General features: G+C 47.5%; 1 protein-coding gene across 1 annotated transcript in view; it reads right to left on the bottom strand.

Annotated features, from left to right (window-relative positions):
* MTMR7 (myotubularin related protein 7) overlaps positions 1-15,609 on the bottom strand; it is an 80,671-nt gene extending 65,062 nt beyond the window's left edge. Inside the window, exon 1 of the mRNA XM_077279685.1 lies at positions 15,457-15,609. Coding sequence (XP_077135800.1) covers positions 15,457-15,480 — 24 coding nt within the window. The 5' untranslated portion in view covers positions 15,481-15,609. The remainder of the gene's footprint in view (positions 1-15,456) is intronic.
* Between the last annotated feature and the right edge of the window lie 3,760 nt (positions 15,610-19,369).

Raw genomic sequence — 19,369 nt, 5'->3', positions numbered from 1 at the left:
ACTGGTGTTCTCACACACCATCCAGGGCTCCACAACAAGGGAGGTATACAGACCGACCCAGCAGACCATTGATGAGGCATGCACAGCAGATTTTGGATGCCACTATATCCAACCCCACCAAATCGACCTTGGGAAGAGGACCAGAGTGGCTATATGACCTCAACAAGAAATGGAAACTACAGGAGATGTTCCAGCTTCAACGGATTGAATAGAATTTAATGCAGGAGCTACGAAATGTGGAGGAAGCCATGCGTGGACCCAATGGATACCAGTTGTTGCGGAACCCCTCAGCACCCAGATTGTGTTGTGCAGTTATATGTGTGTATGGTGGGTTCCATGTGGGAGGCATGTCCCTGGTGCATCGGCCCACGGCCTGCGCACCTGGGCAGAGGGGACAAGATGTCACCCTTCTAACCTTCCCCACCTTTGTGATTCCTACGGTGGATATCGGCAGGCTCCGGCCCCCTGCGGCTATTGTAGTGTGTGTCTGGCCTGCTGCTTTTCAATGGGCCTGCCCTCTGTACCTGTGTGGTGTATATTCTGTGTCCTGTGAGTGGAGTGTTGTCGCACTGGAAATACGTGGAGAAGCAGTGATCTTTTATATGCGTCCATGTAACCAAGGAGTTCCAGCCAGCGTCCTTCATTCAGACACCAGCCAGGGCAGAGTGGGCCTCCTGAGACACGGGGTGGTGCTGAAAGAGGTACTCCAGCACGGTAGACCCCGTTACACCAGTTGTTACTCTTCAATTACGTATGGAGTTTATTTTCGTAAGGAGCATATGGAATATGCTCTAAGGAAACTGGATGATCCGAAGCCTATCATGTCTGGTTAATTAAGATGGCGGAGGAATGTGAAGAAACCAGATTGTATCTTAATTTCCCAGACAACCATGTTTTTGCAAAACCAAAAGAACTGGCTTTTTTATCTGTATATTGGCTTGTGAATTTAAGTGTTTATGTCTGGTGGGTCAAGAAGACAGACTTGCCAACTGATATACTATCTAACATACTGTGTAAGTCTGTAATAGTGACTGTACATTGAGTGTGTTAAGCTTTGTTTATTGATGTGTGCTTATATGCTAATAGTGCTACTTAATCCCATCACCATTGTTTACCTTATCTTGATGTTGGACTGAAAGACCCTGGGTAATTCTAAAAATAGCCTACATGCCTTGGGTATAAAAAGACTCAGAGATCACATCCTGGGAGACTGAAGTAACACAGAGCTATCAGCCAGACATTCTGCAAACCACCCAACAGACAAGAGAAAGGACTGCAGCCAATTCATCATGGCACCATCACAAGGGACACTGATCTATGATTCTATAGGAAACAACCCAGGGGTTTTCGGCTCCGGTTGGAAGGACACAGATCTGATCCAGTGACCATCTCTGAACCATGGATATGTTTGGAGAAAGCCAAACCCGCTGGTCGCCTGGTTCCATGAAGATGGTCAGATAAGCCAGGTGGTGACTCTCGTGTCAACTGGCTTTGGACCTTGTATGGACTCTATGGACAGTTCTTGGTCATCTCCCTATGCTTATCGTTACCCCTTCTCTGTGCGTGCATCCACAGATGGAGTAGCGACCCTGGGAGCTCTGACATCATGTCAACTGGCTTTGGACCTTGTATGGACTCTATGGACAGTTCTTGGTCATCTCCCTATGCTTGTCGTTACCCCTTCTCTGTGCGTGCATCCACAGATGGAGTAGCGACCCTGGGAGCTCTGACATAACATCTACCATTATCTTGGCGAGTCAGCGGAAGGGTGAGGCCCTGTAATGTGCACCATCTTGGGGTAATTGGTGGGATTGTTCTGTTTGCTATTGTGTGTTGTGATTCAATAAAGTATTGCCACACTGTTTTACCTTAACCCTGTGTTGTCTGTGTAATGTATTGCCCACTGGGAGATAGAGCGGGCGTTCAATTGTATGAGCCGTGGTCCATGCAGTCTTGCTAAAGACAGCCGGGCCAGCGGACGAGTGTACCCACTGACCCCGTTTCTCCACACCGGCCTAAGAGGGATAATCGCCCAGCTTTTGCTGGGTGGAGTTGGTCTTTGGTTAATATTGATAATTGATTACTATGAGAATTGATAGTATTTTATTATTATTTAATATGGTATATTTATTAATTATTAAATAACTCTTAAATTACATCACGGCCTAATTTTATCCACACTAATATTGTGTTATTATTGTTATTTATTAAAAAGTAATAACCACGATTCCCATTTTCTGCCCTGGAGGCATTTACAGAAATGATATTGAAAGGGAGAAAAGAGCATGTCCTAACACCTCTCCACTGGAGGCGAGCGTCAGAGTCCCGTTCTCAGACACGTGCAAGATCCAGTGGTAAGGCCTGCATCTATGGCACATTTGTGGCTACCCTGTGGATGACAATACACCCTTTAAAAGCAGCCAAAGTGTCTTAGGACAGGAGATTTTTGTAATAACAGGGTTAAAAAAAATCTCTGTGAAAATGTCACGGGTATGTCACTCCCTGATGTGACTCCTAGAGGATCTGAGATTTGAAGGTCACAACATTTAATAGATTGAAGGTCCTCTTTAGTGTCCGTTTGTCGTTTATCTTGGAGTGGATTTACTTTCATTCTAGGCTGAAAGGGTTAAGGAGCCTTTCCCTTCTGGCTGTGACCTTGTAGCTTGAGCAGCACCTTGTGGTGACCACTCCCTTCCACCATATAACCCCACTCCTAGCTTCAGTCCTTGCCGGTTATAGTTCATCTATACTGACCTCTTTGAAGGAGCCTGGCTCTGGATGATCTGAGGTGTTTGTTCTGTTGCAGCAGTGAAGTTTCTTGTTGGAGAAGCTAAGGAGTGTTATTTGTTGTATCTTTTCCCACTGTTTGTGGTACCGTCCTCATATTGCCTTATTATACTAGTGGGACTAGTGTCTTGCTGGCCTATGCACTAGACGGCCAGAGAGGGCTTAGGCACCTGTTTGCTCGCGGAGGAAGGACCCGTCTAGAGGCGATAGAGAGTGCAGAGATCTGACTCAGGTTTATTTAGGCCTGACTCGTCTCCTTATCGCCAGGGCCTTTCTTGCACATCTTCCCTGGAGTTCCCTTCGTGCTGCGCCACATGCTGAGCTTCCTCTGGCCGCCAGCATGACAGAAGGGTTCAACTTCATCTCTGAAATCTATTTTTTTTTAGATATAGCCCTTATTAATAACAGCTTTACTTCTTGCATGTGATCATATATTCCAACAGCAGGATACAAGCCGTCTTATATGATATCTACACGCATTTGTGAAAGAGCGTCTCCAGTGACAACTAAAACAATAGTGCGATTGATTCTTTATGGTTTTCATGATCTTTTCCTTCCAGGCAGATACTTGGACATAGTGAGAGGACTAGAAAACTCATGGGGCCATCTTGTATTTTACAGTTGTAAGATATTACAGTATAACACACAATGTACGGTATCTAATATATAAAGCTGAATGAGTGTGTGTATGTGTGTATGTGTGTGTGTATGTCCGGGATTGGCATCTGCACCATTGCAGCGCTACAGCCACAACATTTTGCACAGTCACACGTCTGGACCCCGAGAGCGTCATAGGCTATGTTGTGAGGTGAAATTTTAACCCCGCGCGTTCCAATTCACCAAACAATTTTGCCCCTATCTACATAATGGGGAAAAAGTGAAAGGAAAAGTGTTGGAGGAAAACTGACAGCTGCCAGATGTGAACAAGGGGGACTTAATGTTATGACCCCAATGGCAGAGGGTCTCAGAATTTATAACCAAGTCTGCAAACACAAAAAACCAGCTCATAGGGCAGTGGTAACTAGGCTGACCGTATACCTGAACCTAGCACCACAAATAGCAGCAGCCGGGGAACGTACCTACGTTGGTTCTAGACGTCTCGCGCCAGCCGGAGAACTAACTAACCCTAGAAGGGAAAAGATAGACCTTTCTAGAGAGAAACAGAGAAAAGACCCCAAAAGTTGGATACAAGCCCCCAACAAATAATAACGGTGAGGTAAGAAGAAAAGACAAACGCAAGGATGAACTAGGTTTTTTAGCAAAGAGAAGCCCACTGACTAATAGCAGAATATAGGAAGATGACTTATACGGTCAGCAAAAACCCTATCAAAATTCCACGCTGAATATTCAAGAACCCCCGAACCGTCTAACGGCACGGGGGGAGAATATCAGCCCCCTAGAGCTTCCAGCTATAACAGGAATCACATTTGGTACAAGCTGGACAGAAAAAAGGAAGCAGGACTTAGCTTATTTTGCGAGAACCAGGACCAGCAGACAGGAGCAAACAGAAAGGAACTGATTACAATGATGCCAGGCACCAGACTGAAAATCCAGGAAGCTTAAATAGCAACACCCCTGGACTAACGAGCCAGGTGGGTACCAAGCTAGAAAAAGAAGCTCAAAGTGTCATGTCGCTAGTGACCACAAGAGGGAGCCAAAAAGTCCAATTCACAACAGTACCCCCCCTTAAGGAGGGGTCACCGAACCCTCACCAAGACCACCAGGACGATCAGGATGAGCAGCGTGAAAGGCACGAACTAAATCGGCCGCATGAACATCAGAGGCGACCACCCAGGAATTATCCTCCTGACCATAGCCCTTCCACTTGACCAGATACTGAAGCCTCCGTCTGGAGAGACGAGAATCCAAGATCTTCTCCACCACGTACTCTAACTCGCCCTCAACCAACACCGGAGCAGGAGGCTCAACAGAAGGAACCACAGGCACAACGTAGCGCCGCAACAAAGACCTATGGAACACGTTGTGAATGGCAAACGACACCGGAAGATCCAAGCGAAAGGACACTGGATTAAGGATTTCCGAAATCTTATAAGGACCGATGAAGCGAGGCTTAAATTTAGGAGAGGAGACCTTCATAGGAACAAACCGAGAAGACAGCCACACCAAATCCCCAACACGAAGTCGGGGACCCACACCGCGGCGGCGGTTGGCAAAACGCTGAGCCTTCTCCTGTGACAACTTTAGGTTGTCCACCACATAATTCCAGATCCGCTGCAACCTATCCACCACAGAATCTACCCCAGGACAGTCAGAGGGCTCAACATGTCCCGAGGAAAAACGAGGATGAAAACCAGAGTTGCAGAAAAATGGCGAAACCAAAGTAGCGGAACTAGCCCGATTATTAAGGGCAAACTCAGCCAATGGCAAGAAGGTCACCCAGTCATCCTGATCTGCAGAAACAAAACACCTCAAATAAGCCTCTAGAGTCTGATTTGTTCGCTCCGTTTGGCCATTAGTCTGAGGATGAAAGGCAGACGAAAATGACAAATCAATGCCCATCTTAGCACAAAAGGATCGCCAGAACCTGGAAACAAACTGGGATCCTCTGTCAGACACAATATTCTCAGGAATGCCGTGCACGCGAACCACATTCTGAAAGAATAAAGGAACCAGATCGGAAGAGGAAGGCAGCTTAGGCAAGGACACCAAATGGACCATCTTGGAAAAGCGATCACATACCACCCAGATGACAGACATGCCCTGAGACACCGGAAGATCTGAAATGAAATCCATGGAAATGTGTGTCCAAGGCCTCTTCGGGACAGGTAAAGGCAAGAGCAACCCGCTAGCACGAGAACAGCAAGGCTTAGCTCGAGCACAAGTCCCACAGGACTGCACAAATGACCGCACATCCCGTGACAAGGAAGGCCACCAAAAGGACCTAGCCACCAAATCTCTGGTGCCAAAAATTCCCGGATGCCCTGCCAACACCGAGGAATGAACCTCGGAAATGACTCTGCTGGTCCATTTATCAGGAACAAACAGTCTGTCAGGAGGACAAGAGTCAGGTCTACCAGCCTGAAATCTCTGCAACACACGTCGCAAATCCGGAGAAATGGCTGACAAGATTACTCCCTCTTTAAGAATACCAGCTGGCTCTGAAACTCCAGGAGAGTCAGGCACAAAGCTCCTTGAAAGAGCATCAGCCTTCACATTCTTTGAACCTGGTAGGTACGAGACCACAAAGTCAAAACGGGAGAAGAACAATGACCAACGGGCCTGTCTAGGATTCAGGCGTTTAGCAGACTCGAGATACATCAGATTCTTGTGATCAGTCAAGACCACCACACGATGCTTAGCACCCTTGAGCCAATGACGCCACTCCTCAAATGCCCACTTCATGGCCAACAACTCCCGATTGCCAACATCATAGTTCCGCTCAGCAGGCGAAAACTTCCTAGAAAAAAAAGCACATGGTCTCATCACAGAGCAACCAGGGCCTCTCTGCGACAAAACGGCCCCTGCCCCGATCTCAGAAGCATCCACTTCAACCTGAAAGGGAAGTGAGACATCAGGCTGGCACAAAACAGGCGCCGAAGTAAACCGGCGCTTCAGCTCTTGGAAAGCTTCCACGGCTGCAGGAGCCCAGTTAGCAACATCAGAACCTTTCTTGGTCATATCCGTCAAAGGTTTAACAACGCTAGAAAAGTTAGCGATAAAACGACGGTAGAAGTTAGCAAAACCCAAGAACTTCTGAAGACTCTTAACTGACGTGGGTTGAGTCCAATCATGAATAGCTCGGACCTTGACTGGGTCCATCTCCACCGCAGAAGGGGAAAAAATAAAACCCAAAAAGGGAACCTTCTGTACTCCAAAGAGACACTTTGAGCCCTTAACGAACAAAGCATTCTCCCGCAAAACCTGAAACACCGTCCTGACCTGCTTAACATGGGAGTCCCAATCATCAGAAAAAAACAGAATATCATCCAGATAAACAATCATAAATTTATCCAGATACTTCCGGAAGATATCATGCATAAAGGAATGAAAAACTGAAGGAGCATTAGAGAGCCCAAAAGGCATCACCAAGTACTCAAAATGACCTTCGGGCGTATTAAATGCAGTTTTCCATTCATCTCCTTGCTTAATGCGCACAAGGTTGTACGCACCACGAAGATCTATCTTGGTGAACCACTTGGCACCCTTAATCCGGGCAAACAAGTCTGACAACAGAGGCAAAGGATACTGAAATTTAACAGTGATTTTATTCAGAAGCCGATAGTCTATACAAGGTCTCAAAGATCCGTCCTTCTTGGCCACAAAAAAGAATCCCGCACCAAGAGGGGAAGAGGATGGACGGATATGCCCCTTCTCCAGAGACTCCTTGATATACGAACGCATTGCGGTATGCTCAGGTACAGACAGATTAAATAATCTTCCCTTAGGAAATTTACTACCTGGAATCAAATCTATAGCGCAGTCACAATCCCTATGAGGAGGAAGAGCACTGGACCTGGACTCGCTGAAAACATCCTGATAATCAGACAAATACTCAGGAACTTCCGAAGGAGTAGAGGAAGCAATAGACACCGGCGGGGAATCACCATGAATTCCCTGACAGCCCCAACTTGACACTGACATTGCCTTCCAATCCAAAACTGGATTATGGGTCTGTAACCATGGCAGACCCAAAACGACCAAATCATGCATTTTATGCAGAACCAGAAAACGAATCACCTCCCGATGTTCAGGAGTCATGCACATGGTTACCTGTGTCCAAAACTGCGGCTTATTTTCCGCCAATGGCGTAGCATCAATACCTCTAAGAGGGATAGGATTTACCAACGGCTCAAGTACAAAACCACAGCGCTTGGCAAATGACAGATCCATAAGACTCAGGGCAGCACCTGAATCCACAAACGCCATAGCAGGGTAGGAAGACAATGAGCAAATTAAAGTCACAGACAAAATAAATTTAGGTTGCAGATTACCAATGGCGACAGGACTAACAACCCTTGTTAGGCGTTTAGAGCATGCTGATATAACATGTGTAGAATCACCACAGTAAAAACACAACCCATTCAGACGTCTATGATTTTTCCGTTCATTTCTAGTCTGAATTCTACCACATTGCATTAAATCAGGTGTTTGTTCAGACAACACCACCAGAGGATTAGCGGCTTTGCGCTCCCGCAAACGCCGGTCAATCTGAATAGCCAGCGCCATGGAATCATTTAGACTTGTAGGAATGGAGAAACCCACCATCACATTCTTAATGGCTTCAGAAAGGCCATTTCTGAAATTAGCGGCCAGAGCACACTCATTCCACTGAGTAAGCACGGACCATTTCCGAAATTTTTGGCAATACACTTCAGCTTCATCCTGGCCCTGAGAGATAGCCAGCAAGGCTTTTTCTGCCTGAATTTCAAGATTGGGTTCCTCGTAAAGCAACCCGAGCGCCAGAAAAAACGCATCAATATTTGCCAATGCCGGATCTCCTGGCGCTAACGAGAAAGTCCAGTCCTGAGGGTCGCCCCGCAAGAAAGAGATAACAATTTTAACTTGCTGAGCTGAGTCTCCAGACGAACGGGGTCTCAGAGATAGAAACAATTTACAATTATTCCTGAAATTCCTAAACTTAAATCGGTCTCCAGAAAACAGTTCAGGAATAGGTATTTTAGGTTCTGACATAGGACTACTGGTAACAAAATCTTGAATACCCTGCACACGGAGCAGCAAGCTGATCCACACTAGTAATCAAGGTCTGGACATTCATGTCTGCAGCAAGCTCAAGCCACTCTGAGGTAAAGGGGAGGAAGAAAGAGAAAAAAAAAAAAAAAAAAAAACTCAGAATTTCCTTTCTTATTATCCCACTTCTGCAATGCATTAAACATTCACCTTTGGCCTGGCATACTGTTATGACCCCAATGGCAGAGGGTCTCAGAATTTATAACCAAGTCTGCAAACACAAAAAAACAGCTCATAGGGCAGTGGTAACTAGGCTGACCGTATACCTGAACCTAGCACCACAAATAGCAGCAGCCGGGGAACGTACCTACGTTGGTTCTAGACGTCTCACGCCAGCCGGAGAACTAACTAACCCTAGAAGGGAAAAGATAGACCTTTCTTGCCTCCAGAGAAAAGACCCCAAAAGTTGGATACAAGCCCCCAACAAATAATAATGGTGAGGTAAGAAGAAAAGACAAACGCAAGGATGAACTAGGTTTTTTAGCAAAGAGAGGCCCACTGACTAATAGCAGAATATAGGAAGATGACTTATACGGTCAGCAAAAACCGTATCAAAATTCCACGCTGAATATTCAAGAACCCCCGAACCGTCTAACGGCACGGGGGGAGAATATCAGCCCCCTAGAGCTTCCAGCTATAACAGGAATCACATTTGGTACAAGCTGGACAGAAATAAGAGCAAATGCAAATAACCGAAAAAAAAGGTAGCAGGACTTAGCTTATTTTGCGAGAACCAGGACCAGCAGACAGGAGCAAACAGAAAGGAACTGATTACAACGATGCCAGGCACCAGACTGAAAATCCAGGAAGCTTAAATAGCAACACCCCTGGACTAACGAGCCAGGTGGGTACCAAGCTAGAAAAAGAAGCTCAAAGTGTCATGTCGCTAGTGACCACAAGAGGGAGCCAAAAAGTCCAATTCACAACACTTAAAGAGTGAGAGCGATGGCGCCAAAGAGTATATACCATACAGTTGCTAAGGTGGGGCCCCAACATGGGATAATCACCACACACGGGGATATGAACACACACACAAAATGCGCCACACACTACCACGTGCTTGAACACATATATCACCCTCAGCACACATTTCACCACACATACACCAACCTCGCCACATAAAAGTCGAAACACAAAAGTCGCTGCTCAAAACTCGCCACGCGCAAAACTCGCCACATGCAAAACTAGGCTCACGCAAAACTTGTCACACGTACAAAACTCTCCTCATGGAAAACTCGCCACACGCAAAACTTGAACACGCGGAAAAATTGCCACATGCACAAAAGTTGCAACACATGCAAAAGTTGCCTCACACAAAACTTGCACATACTCAAAACGCACCACACATAAAACTCGCCACGCGCAAAACTCGCCATGCGCAAAACTTGCTGCACTAACCTGTCACATGCAACTCGACACACAAAAAGTTGCTACACGCATGTCGCCACACAAAACTCATCTCACAAAAGTCGCTACATGCATGTCGCCACACGCAACTCAACACACACAACTTGACACATGAAACTCGCCCTAAAACACACACAAGTCTGGTAGTATCCTTCAAAAATCAAAATCTGATTAATAAGCAGACAAACTACAAGAGCAACAAATGTACCATATAGGAAATACGGCAGCTGTCAGTCACATGACCAGTCTATTATGTGTATGTGTGAGCTAATACATACTGCCAGGGGGTGGGCTTCCTGTTGGCTGGGGATTTATCAGGCTGCCAATTTAGCTTACAAATACTGAGGTAAAAATACTGACCAAATAATGTGTGAACGAGGACTAATACAGGAGGAGATGACATACAGATATATACTATATACAGGAGGAGATGACACACAGGTATATACTATATACAGGGGAGATGACACACACATATATACTATATGCAGGGGAGATGACACACAGGTATATACTATATACAGGAGGCGATGACATACAGGTATATACTATATACAGGAGGAGATGACACACACATATATACTATATACAGGGGAGATGACACACCGGTATATACTGTATACAGGAGGAGATGACATACAGGTACATACTATATACAGGAGGAGATGACACACAGGTATATACTATATACAGGAGATGACATACAGGTATATACAGTACTATATAAAAGAGGAGATGACACATAGGTATATAGAGGAGATGACATACAGCAGGTATATACTATATGCAGGGGAGATGACATACAGGTATATACTATATACAGGAGATGACATACACGTATATACTATATATAGGAGGAGATGACATACAGGTATATAGTATATACAGAAGAGATGACATACAGGTATATACAATATACAGGAGGAGATGACATACAGCAGGTATATACTATTTACAGAGGAGATGACATACAGGTATATACTATATACAGGAGATGACATACAGGTGTATACTATATATAAGGGAGATGACAAACATGTATATACTGAGGGGAAAATGAGAGGTGTGAGGTGTAAATGAGGGGTGTGAGGTGAAAATGAAAAGGTGTGAGTGCAAAATGAGAGGAGTGAGGGAAAATAGTGGAGTGATAGGAAAATGACAGATGTGAGGTTGAAATGACAAGTGTTAGGGGGGAATAATAGGAGTGAGGGAGAAAATGAGAGGTGTGAGGGGGAAAATGAGAGGCGTGATGGGAAAATAAGAGAAGTGAGGTGCTATAACTAACCACAGATATTTACTATGCCCAGGCAACGTCGGGCTCTTCAGCTAGTAATATAATAATTATAATATATTAATATTGCGTAGAATTAATTTCAAACTATTGGTTCTCCCTACACAACAATCTCGGTCTCTCATGTGGCCCCTGGGGAAAATTGTGCACCTCTGATTTAGGCAGTGTAGAGACTGAATGTATTAATGGTTTATTGACCCCCATATATTAAACAATAATAAAAGTTAAGGATTAGGGCTTGTCAGTGAGGCTATTCTTAAGGCTACATCCCCACGGTCAGTAATCGGCAGCGCTTTGGATGCAGCACATGTCCGCTCGGTCCAAAGTGCTAACGACTTATTAACACAGGTGATTCCGCATGTGTTCATTGAACCGAGCAGAATCACCGCACCCTATACATTGGACTGGTGATATTTATCTTGCGGAGACGCAGCGTCTCCGCAAGATAACTTTACATGCTGCAGTCTAGAAAGACGTGCCGCATGTCCGTCTCCGCAGGGAAGCCGGAGGAGTCTGTGGACGCATAGTGGAGATGAGATTTCTTGAAATCCCATCCACTATGCTGTAACAGCTGGACACTGCGGGTTGGACGCTGCGGATGTACGCAGCGTCCAATCCGCAACATTTACTGACCGTGGGAACATACCCATAGGGTTTCCCAACTGGTTTGAATTAATAGTATTTCTAGTTTATTTTCTGTGCAGTCACTCACCAGATGCTATGGGAGAGGGGCTAGAAGTGTTTCATACAACTTTGGCTCTAAATCAATTATGTATCAAGTAATAAGGAAAAGATTGCACCAATCAAATGTACGAGCAAGTATGTAACAAAATAATACATACATTCGGTATTTTCATTAGTAAAAAAAAAGAAAAACTATATTACTTCTGGGAATTATAACTATATGATCTAGTATTAAAGGGAATCTGTCAGCAGGTGTGTGATGTAATCTGAGAGCAACATAATGTAGGGGAAGAGACCCAGATTCCAGTGATGTGTCACTTACTGGGCTAGGTGTTCTTTTTTCAATAAAATCAGTGTTTTATCAGCATGAGATTATCTATAGAGGACTAGTTGTCTAATGCCATGTAGTCCTCCAGCTGTGTTGTCTGCTGTTATGTAGTCATCCAGCTGTGTTGTCTCCTGCCATGTAGTCCTCCACCTGTGTTGCAACCTGCCATGTAGTCCTCCTGCTGTGTTGTAACCTGCCATGTAGTCCTCCAGCTGTGCTGTCTCCTGCCATGTAGTCCTCCAGCTGTGCTGTCTCCTGCCATGTAGTCCTCCAGCTGTGCTGTCTCCTGCCATGTAGTCCTCCTGCTGTGTTGTCTCCTGTTATGTAGTCATCCAGCTGTGTTGTCTCCTGCCATGTAGTCCTCCAGCTGTGTTGTCTCCTGCCATGTAGTCCTCCAGCTGTGTTGTCTCCTGCCATGTAGTCCTCCAGCTGTGTTGTCTCCTGCCATGTAGTCCTCCAGCTGTGTTGTCTCCTGCCATGTAGTCCTCCAGCTGTGTTGTCTCCTGCTATGTAGTCCTCCAGCTGTGTTGTCTCCTGCCATGCAGTCCTCCAGCTGTGTTGTCTCCTGCCATGTAGTCCTCCAGCTGTGTTGTCTCCTGCCATGTAGTCCTCCAGCTGTGCTGTCTCCTGCCATGTAGTCCTCCAGCTGTGCTGTTTCCTGCCATGTAGTCCTCCAGCTGTGCTGTTTCCTGCCATGTAGTCCTCCAGCTGTGCTGTCTCCTGCTATGTAGTCCTCCACCTGTGTTTTCTCCTGCCATGTAGCCCTCCTGCTGCTCCTCTCCCATCACTGATTAGCAGGTTTCTGCCGATGCACAGTGTACACAGAGAGCTGCCAATCAGAGGTGTGGGAAGGTTATACAGAGCTCAGCATTTATAGCACTGCTAGATCTGCAGCATGTGAAACAGTGATTTTATGAAAATGACACCACTGGAATCAGGGTCTCAGCCCCTACATTATGGTGCTCTCAGCCCCTACATTATGGTGCTCTCAAAGTATATAGATTCCCTTTTATAAATAATGAAGTGAGTCCCTGTACATAGGGTATCTCAATTCACTTACTCTGCCATGTAGAGAAATAATAGCCGATCACAGGCAGCTCTCTCCATGTGTGATACCGGAGGGCGCTCACCTCCATGTACAAGGTTACGTTATATAGAGGTTATTCCGCATGGTCTCTCGTTACGTGGCACTGGGTGACCTTTTTTACTTTGCACTTGGCACATAATAGGTGAGAACTGTGTGCCACCCCCATCTCATACTGAGCCAACAGGCAAATCTGACCTTCAGATAGGGAAGCGGCTGCTGATATTTGGCATTAATAAGCAGTAGTGGAATGAGTGAGCGACGGTGAGCTGCCATGTGTAACGGGGAAATAGTGATGTTGCTTCTTGTAGAAAGAATATTATTCGCCATGTGTCCCCTTCTTCCCACCACACAGACACACAATATGCTAGTCGTGCCATCAATGTCTAATGGGGTCTTCTCTCCCTTCATAGCACCTGGACCATAAAGATGCTGCGTATGTAACATGTCCCCGGCCTCCACTAATGATGGCAGCAGCCCCTTCATGTCCCCGGCCTCCACTAATGATGGCAGCAGCCCCTTCATGTCCCCGACCTCCACTAATGATGGCAGCAGCCCCTTCATGTCCCCGGCCTCCACTAATGATGGCAGCAGCCCCTTCATGTCCCCGGCCTCCACTAATGATGGCAGCCGCCCCTTCATGTCCCTGGCCTCCACTAATGATGGCAGCAGCCCCTTCATGTCCCCGGCCTCCACTAATGATGGCAGCAGCCCCTTCATGTCCCCGGCCTCCACTAATGATGGCAGCAGCCCCTTCAAGTCCCTGGCCTCCACTAATGATGGCAGCAGCCCCTTCATGTCCCCGGCCTCCACTAATGATGGCAGCAGCCCCTTCATGTCCCCAGCCTCCACTAATGATGGCAGCAGCCCCTTCATGTCCCCGGCCTCCACTAATGATGGCAGCAGCCCCTTCATGTCCCCGGCCTCCACTAATGATGGCAGCAGCCCCTTCATGTCCCCGGCCTCCACTAATGATGGCAGCAGCCCCTTCATGTCCCCGGCCTCCACTAATGATGGCAGCAGCCCCTTCATGTCCCCGGCCTCCACTAATGATGGCAGCAGCCCCTTCATGTCCCCGGCCTCCACTAATGATGGCAGCAGCCCCTTCATGTCCCCGGCCTCCACTAATGATGGCAGCAGCCCCTTCATGTCCCCGGCCTCCACTAATGATGGCAGCAGCCCCTTCATGTCCCCGGCCTCCACTAATGATGGCAGCAGCCCCTTCATGTCCCCGGCCTCCACTAATGATGGCAGCAGCCCCTTCATGTCCCCGGCCTCCACTAATGATGGCAGCAGCCCCTTCATGTCCCCGGCCTCCACTAATGATGGCAGCAGCCCCTTCATGTCCCCAGCCTCCACTAATGATGGCAGCAGCCCCTTCATGTCCCCGGCCTCCACTAATGATGGCAGCCGCCCCTTGCTGCGTAGACCCCATTATAGTGCTATTGCATACATGGCAGGCATGTCCTTATAGTGTGTGCTCTGCGTCCTTGATCACAGGGGACATTGTTCCCCCGACCTGTGACCTCTGCGGCAGGACACGTCACCGTAATGAGGCCACATCTGCAGATGACATCACCCCCAGCAGATCACCATCCTCCTATACACAAGGACAGGACTGTGATCGGTGAGGGGCTCCCCAACCATGTTGTTAGGACATTGCCCCCATAAGAACTGAGGTCACACATTCCAATATTGTGATAATCATTATAGCCCATACAATCCCATACAGGCACTGCTCTGCACATGGACAGCGCCATCACATGCAATAGGAGGGACGCGCAGTGATGGATGTCACTGAGGAGAAGCTCCATAATGACCTCATAATCCCAGAGCAGCAGGCCGCACCGCGCACAGGATGCTCCATGGCATCCCGCAGCATCACCAGGGAGCGGGGAAGGCCGGGCGGATGCCGGCTGTGAGGAGGCTCCCTGCTGGGCCGGTGCCGGCTGTGAGGAGGCTCCCTGCTGGGCCGGTGCCGGCCGGCTGTGAGGAGGCTCCCTGCTGGGCCGGTGCCGGCTGTGAGGAGGCTCCCTGCTGGGCCGGTGCCGGCCGGCTGTGAGGAGGCTCCCTGCTGGGCCGGTGCCGGCTGTGAGGAGGCTCCCTGCTGGGCCGGTGCCGGCCGGCTGTGAGGAGGCTCCCTGCCGGCCCCGCTGGCGCACTCACCTTAGGCAGCCTGATGTGCTCCATGTTGTGCTGCGGTCAGTGCAGGAGGATGCTGGAGGCCATTGGCTGCTGCTGGGAGCTGACGCTCAGTGCATGGGATGTGGATGGCGGCAGGCTCCTCCTCACCAGGTGCTGCTCACTAACCCTTACAGCTCTGGCTGCCTCATCGTTATGTGGCTGCAAATCAGCTTTCTGTACAGACACATAGGAAAAGGCAATCGCCAGTGACAGGTCTACAAAGCTAATGTGAACAGTGAGAAGAAAATAACAATACAGGGTCACCTAGAAATGTAGACTAATGCAAATAGGAGAGAAATGGCCATGTGATCAGCGATAATGAACATAGCCTGCTGTCACTGTGCCTGCTGCGTACTATCCATCTAGCATCCATCTATCTATCCATCTATTATCTATCAATCTTCTATCATTCATCATCTATCATCCATCTATTATCTATCAATCTTCTATCATTCATCATCTATCATCCATCTATCATCCATCTATCATCCATCTATTATCCATCTATCATCCATCTATCATCCATCTATCATCCATCTATCATCCATCTATTATCCATCTATCATCCATCTATCATCTATTTCTCTTTCTATCAATTTTTCTATCTATCTGTCATCTATCATCTATCTACAGTGGGGAAAAAGTATTTATTCAGCCACCAATTGTGCAAGTTCTCCCACTTAAAAAGATGAGAGAGGCCTGTAATTGACATCATAGGTAGACCACAACTATGAGAGTCAAAATGAGAAAACAAATCCAGAAAATCGCCTTGTCTGATTTGGCAAGATTTATTTAGCAAATTATTGTGGAAAATCAGTATTTGGTCATTAACAAAAGTTCATCTCAATATTTTGTTTTCTGTAAGGCTGGGTTCAGATTGCGTTTCGGCAGTCCGTTAACGCCACCATTTAGCTCTATTTCGGGTGCATCGTTAGCGATGTGCCGTCATTGAGTGACGGACCCTGGGACACGGGCTGCTGCATTTCCGGGTCCGTCACCACTAGCGCAGATACAGCACCTGCTAGCTCTATCTGCGCTAGCAATATCACATATCGGCACTTGCGTTAACAGCAGTCCGTTAACGCATGTGTTGAATGGGCTGCTGTTAACGCAATGTGAACCTAGCCTAAGTCTTCAAAGGGTGGCACACCCTGTTGGTGGTATGTTGGCCCATTCCTCCATGCAGATCTCCTCTAGAACAGTGATGTTTTTGGCTTTTCGCTTGGCAACACGGACTTTCAACTCCCTCCAAAGGTTTTCTATAGGGTTGAGATCTGGAGACTGGTTAGGCCACTCCAGCACCTTCATATGCTTCTTATGAAGCCACTCCTTCATTGCCCTGGCAGTGTGCTTGGGATCATTATCATGCTGAAAGACCCATCCACGTTTCATCTTCAATGCCCTTGCTGATGGAAGGAGGTTTGCACTCAAAATTTCACAATACATGGTCCCATTCATTTTGTCATGTACACGGATCAGTCGTCCTGGTCCCTTTGCAAACAAACAGCCCCTAAGCATGATGTTGCCACCACCATGCTTCACAGTAGATATGGTGTTCTTTGGATGCAACTCAACATTCTGTCTCCTCCAAACACGACGATTTTTGCTTCTACCAAACAGTTCTACTTTGGTTTCATAAGACCATATGACATTCTCCCAATACTCTTCTAGATAATCCAAATGCTCTCTAGCAAACTTCAGACGGGCCCAGACATGTACTGGCTTAAGCAGGGGGACACATCTGGCAGTGCAGGATCTGAGTCCCTGGCGGTGTAGTGTGTTACTGGTGGTAGCCTTTGTTACCGTGGTCCCAGCGCTATACAGGTCATTCACTAGGTCCCCCCGTGTGGTTCTGGGATTTTTCCTCACCGGTCTTGTAATCATTTTGACCCCACAGGGTGAGATCTTGTGTGGAGCCCCAGATCGAGGGAGATTATCAGTGGTCTTCTATGTCTTCCATTTTCTTATTATTGCTCCCATAGTCTTCCCAGCCTGGTGCAGGGCTACAATTTTGTTTCTGGTGTCCTTCGACAGCTCTTTGGTCTTCACCATTGTGGAGTTTGGAGTGTGACTGTTTGAGGTTGTGGACAGGCGTCTTTTATACTGATAACAAGTTCAAACAGGTGCCATTACTACAGGTAAGAGTGGAGGACAGAGGAGCCTCTTAAAGAAGACATTACTTGTCTGTAAGAGCCAGAAATCTTGCATATTTTTAGGTGACCAAATACTTATTTTCCACCATAATTTGCAAAATAAATCTTGCCAAATCATAGAAGGTGATTTTCTGTTTTTATTTTTTTCTCAATTCCCTCATTGTTGTGGTCTACCTATAATGTCATGATGTCAATTACAGGCCTCTCTCATCTTTTTTAAGTGGGATAACTTGCACAATTGGTAGCTGACTAAATACTTTTTTTCCCCACTGTAAATGTACCAGAAGTTCCTAGGTTCTGTATAGTAGCATTAGCGTTGTGAACGGTAGTGTCCACCGCTGGTTCATGGGCATGCTAGTGTATGGTGAGAAGTGAGGGGTTAAACGGGACCACGGGATTAATTGCGGTTTCTACCAATCAGGAGGCCGGCATGTGACCGGAAGTGACATCGCGTGTGACGCGAAAAGGTCCTGTTCACCAATAGGTATCGTATAAGAAGAGGCGGTGAAGTGTAAGTGCAGCACCCCCGGTTACTGGTTGCTGCAGTGAAGTTACTTTTCCTTCGGGGAAGGTGATGTCATGCTCAGAGGCAAAGGAGTTCTCTTCACCAGGTAAGGCACACACATGCAACACATTCTGAATCCAGGCCAGGAGGGGGAGTTCAATACCCGGATTAAGCGGAACTTCCCTGTATAAAGATCCTGACCTGGAGGAGGAGCTAGGGAGTTGTTCAGAGACACTGAAGGAGAAGGAAGTCTGGAACTGAGAGCAGACAGAGAGGCCTGGCAGCCACGGGGGAGCTTCAGCCTCTGGAAAGGACAGATAACCTGGAAGGGTTGTTGAATGTAGAGTAGCCGGAAGGGAAGGAGCACAGGAGAGAGACAGAGCTCAGAGGGGAACTGTGGCAGGGCACCCTCAGAGCTGAAGCGCAATAGCCGGGAACTGGGAGCCTGAGGCTCTTGTGGGACTCTAGGACACAGAGCAGAACCGGAGGGCACGACACTACAGGTTACCTGTCCGAACCACGCCTGAGACGCAGCAGCACCTGAGGAGCCCGGGGCATGTTAGAGTCCCTGTAAAAAGGCTCAAGCTGCCCGTCGTGCAAGTACCTGTCCCAGGACAGGGGGAAACTGGAGGACCCTGTAGTAAGCTTCAGGCAGCAGGGGCCTCACCTTGAAAGGCGCAAGTTGGAAAGGCTCACGGACCTCTACTGGTACAGGAGAACTCTCACTTGCCTTTGAGCTGGACCACCATCATCTGTGCCTGGTACCCTGGACTGTGGCCAGCAACCTGCAGTAAACCAGGTAAAGACTTACAACTTGTCTCCTCTCTTTCATTCACCGGCTATACTATCCACACCATAGGACCCCTGGAGACCCCGCTTCACCTGTGGGAAGTGTAACATCTGGGCTGCCGCAACATCCCCCAGGGGACCCCTCTAATGCAGCGTCGGTCCTACTACTGACCGAACTCCACAGGTGGCTTCACGACAAACTTTAACGTTGATGCCCAGGGCCATAGACCGGGTCGCAGCCACCGTGACATCCCTCTTTGCAGCCGGACCCGGTACCGAGTATCCCACTGCCTTGTGGGCGCGTCATAAACCTGTACGGCTTTCGTGTCAGTCGGCAGGGAGTTTTTTCCACCATATGTAAAAAACAGATCGGCATGGTAATGATGGTAAATGGCCTAACCAGGTAGTACTGTAGAATAATAGCGTATGGCAGGAGACATCGGTGGGA

Source organism: Ranitomeya variabilis, chromosome 1 (assembly GCF_051348905.1).
Source record: "Ranitomeya variabilis isolate aRanVar5 chromosome 1, aRanVar5.hap1, whole genome shotgun sequence".
Classification (NCBI taxonomy): Eukaryota; Metazoa; Chordata; class Amphibia; order Anura; family Dendrobatidae; genus Ranitomeya; species Ranitomeya variabilis.
The sequence above is the reverse complement of the archived record's forward strand: the minus strand, read 5'-3'. Positions and strand labels throughout refer to the sequence as shown.